Below are 2,349 nucleotides of genomic sequence, written 5' to 3' on the forward strand. Positions count from 1 at the left end.
GTGCAACTTCTCAGATCGTTTTGCCAACATATCCGGTGACATTACGCGTGCGCACGCCACATGATTTGAAATGTAATTTCGATAAGTGCTTACTTTGATGAATAACAGCATAAATACCTGGTGTAAAGTTGTGGAATTGTTCAAAAAGATAGGTGAGATGTCCATGTTGATAGATAAGTGTTAAAAAGCCCGATCATTTTACGTTTTGTGGATAAATATGTGGTCACATCAGTTGGACCATTTGCTTAGATTACAGCTATGCGCTAATGTGCTATAGCCCTGCGGCAGCGATCCGCGGGCTATAGTACTAGAGCTAACCTCAGGGTTTTTGGTAGATAATTCGGGATTTTGGCTACAAGTCATAGAGGCTGACATCTTGCCAAATTCCAGCCAATCTATGTTATACCGTTTTCCGGCTTTTACGACAATACCACGTGACTGAACGAGACTTCCCCCCTGGGTACATTTATGGAGCGCAGCGGTACGGTTATGTAGAAACAACATTGGTCAGGTACACTTGTGTATACATATATGTACCTCGGGTAGTACTACGGTACATAGCTCTAGTACTATAGCCGCTTACATTAACTGCCAGCGGCAGTTAATGTAAGCGGGCTATAGTACTAGAGCTATACGGTACATATCTGTAGTACCTGATACGACAACGACCCCATCTCATCTGCCACTGGCCTAACGGCGAATGTTCCATAGCAATTCTGATAATATGACCGTATTAACTACTTGTGCCTAGATCGTTGGTAGTCAGACTACTCATTTAAACACCCCAACAATAACGAAAGAAAATGAAAACAAAAACTAACTCAAAAATCACGGAAAGTCACGTAAAACGACCAAAAATACCTTGCTAAATAACAGCGGCCATAACTGCGTTAGACTGGTACCCGGTTCCACCTATCGGCTTTCGAGTAATCGAAGTGGGAGCGAGTACCAGTCTATAACTGCGTGTAACAGCGCCATCTCGCGGGTGTCATATAAGTATATATGCGCGGCCGCATAGAGAAGATATATATCAGGAGATATATGTATAAACAGTGGATATATGTATAAATTATGGTGAGCTAGAATTTAACAAAGTACTACCTATATAATCTATTTTTGTTGATAGATAGATATACGTGACTTGATTAAAAAAAATATAACTAGTTTGGCCCGCCTTTCTGACAACAAAGCACATATTTGTTAGTAAAAATGATGAGGCAACACCCTGAAGAAGACCCCTGTCGATTTTCACGGGCCTACCCCCACATTTACGAAGTATGAAGTATGGAAAATTACTCGCTACTCATACAACAACAAGAATAAAGAGAAATAATAAAGAATTACCATAAGTATTCTTGGTATAGACGGGATATAGTAAGCAAGTATTCTTGCTGTTTGTGCATAACGGCGTGCGTGCGGTGTACGTGTGTGTTGCAGAGAAGCATTTGGACGGCATTTACAGGAAATTATCGGCAATAATAGGCGAAGCCGCGAAAGAGTGTAGAGAAACAGAGAGTAGACTTTGGTAGTAAATACATTTCGTGTTTATTTACTATCATTTTAATATTGCAACATTCCAAGTATCTATGTCTATCCTAACGTCTCATTTCAACGCATAATATCTATAACGCACAATATTATAGTACCAGATAATTGAAAATATGCATTAAATTTTGAAAGGAGATAGACCGTCCGGAATTAATTGCGGGTACCCTGCATGGGATCCTTGTAATTACTGAAGCAAGAAATTGTGATATCTTTGTAAAGTATCGTCTTATATATAAGTGGATAAAATAAAATAAAAATACAAAATTAAATCAAGAATGATATTTTATAAATTATCAATTATATAATTCAATTCTGTTTTATGTATATATTTTGCCATCCGGGGGATTGGGTGGGGAACACACGTAGGCTGAAACGTATAACGAGGTCGTCTTCTATGATGACTGCGTACTGACCCGGTCGGTCTGTCTGCTGCCAGCAGCCGCACCACTGCACGTACATGCCGACGTTGTGCGCATGCGCGACGACCGTCGTCGCTCCGTGTGAGAACTCAACCCGACGCGCCGCGCGCACGCAAGCTTCGTGTTCCGGCCGCCGGGCGGCGCTGCGTGGAAAGTCGACGCACACACGCAGCGTGACGTTGTCGCCGTCGTAATGGGCGTCATGTATGGACGCCAGGAGGCGCTGTAGGCTGTGCGGTCGGTCGGCTGTGAGCACGGCCAGCTGCAGGTGGAACGTCGGCGCGCCGGGGCTGTCCTCTTGCGATGGAAGTTGCAACAGGGCGACGAGAATCGTTTGGTAGAGGAAGATGAGAAGTAGAGCGGACACGCTTACTGAGGCGGC

General features: G+C 43.3%; 1 protein-coding gene across 2 annotated transcripts in view; it reads right to left on the reverse strand.

The window, feature by feature from the left end:
* LOC106810405 (mevalonate kinase-like) overlaps positions 1-881 on the reverse strand; it is a 6,897-nt gene extending 6,016 nt beyond the window's left edge. Inside the window, exon 1 of one of the 2 annotated variants that reach the window (XM_014813752.1) lies at positions 862-881. Coding sequence is in view for 1 of the 2 variants with exons in the window: in XM_014813753.1 (XP_014669239.1) it covers position 822 (1 nt within the window). In the remaining variant the exon portion in view is untranslated. Of the gene's footprint in view, positions 1-821; positions 842-861 lie in introns of those variants that run through there. The other variant, XM_014813753.1, reaches the window with a different exon arrangement.
* Between the last annotated feature and the right edge of the window lie 1,468 nt (positions 882-2,349).

This window comes from Priapulus caudatus, unplaced genomic scaffold, assembly GCF_000485595.1.
Source record: "Priapulus caudatus unplaced genomic scaffold, Priapulus_caudatus-5.0.1 Scaffold438, whole genome shotgun sequence".
Lineage (NCBI taxonomy): Eukaryota > Metazoa > Priapulida > Priapulimorpha > Priapulimorphida > Priapulidae > Priapulus > Priapulus caudatus.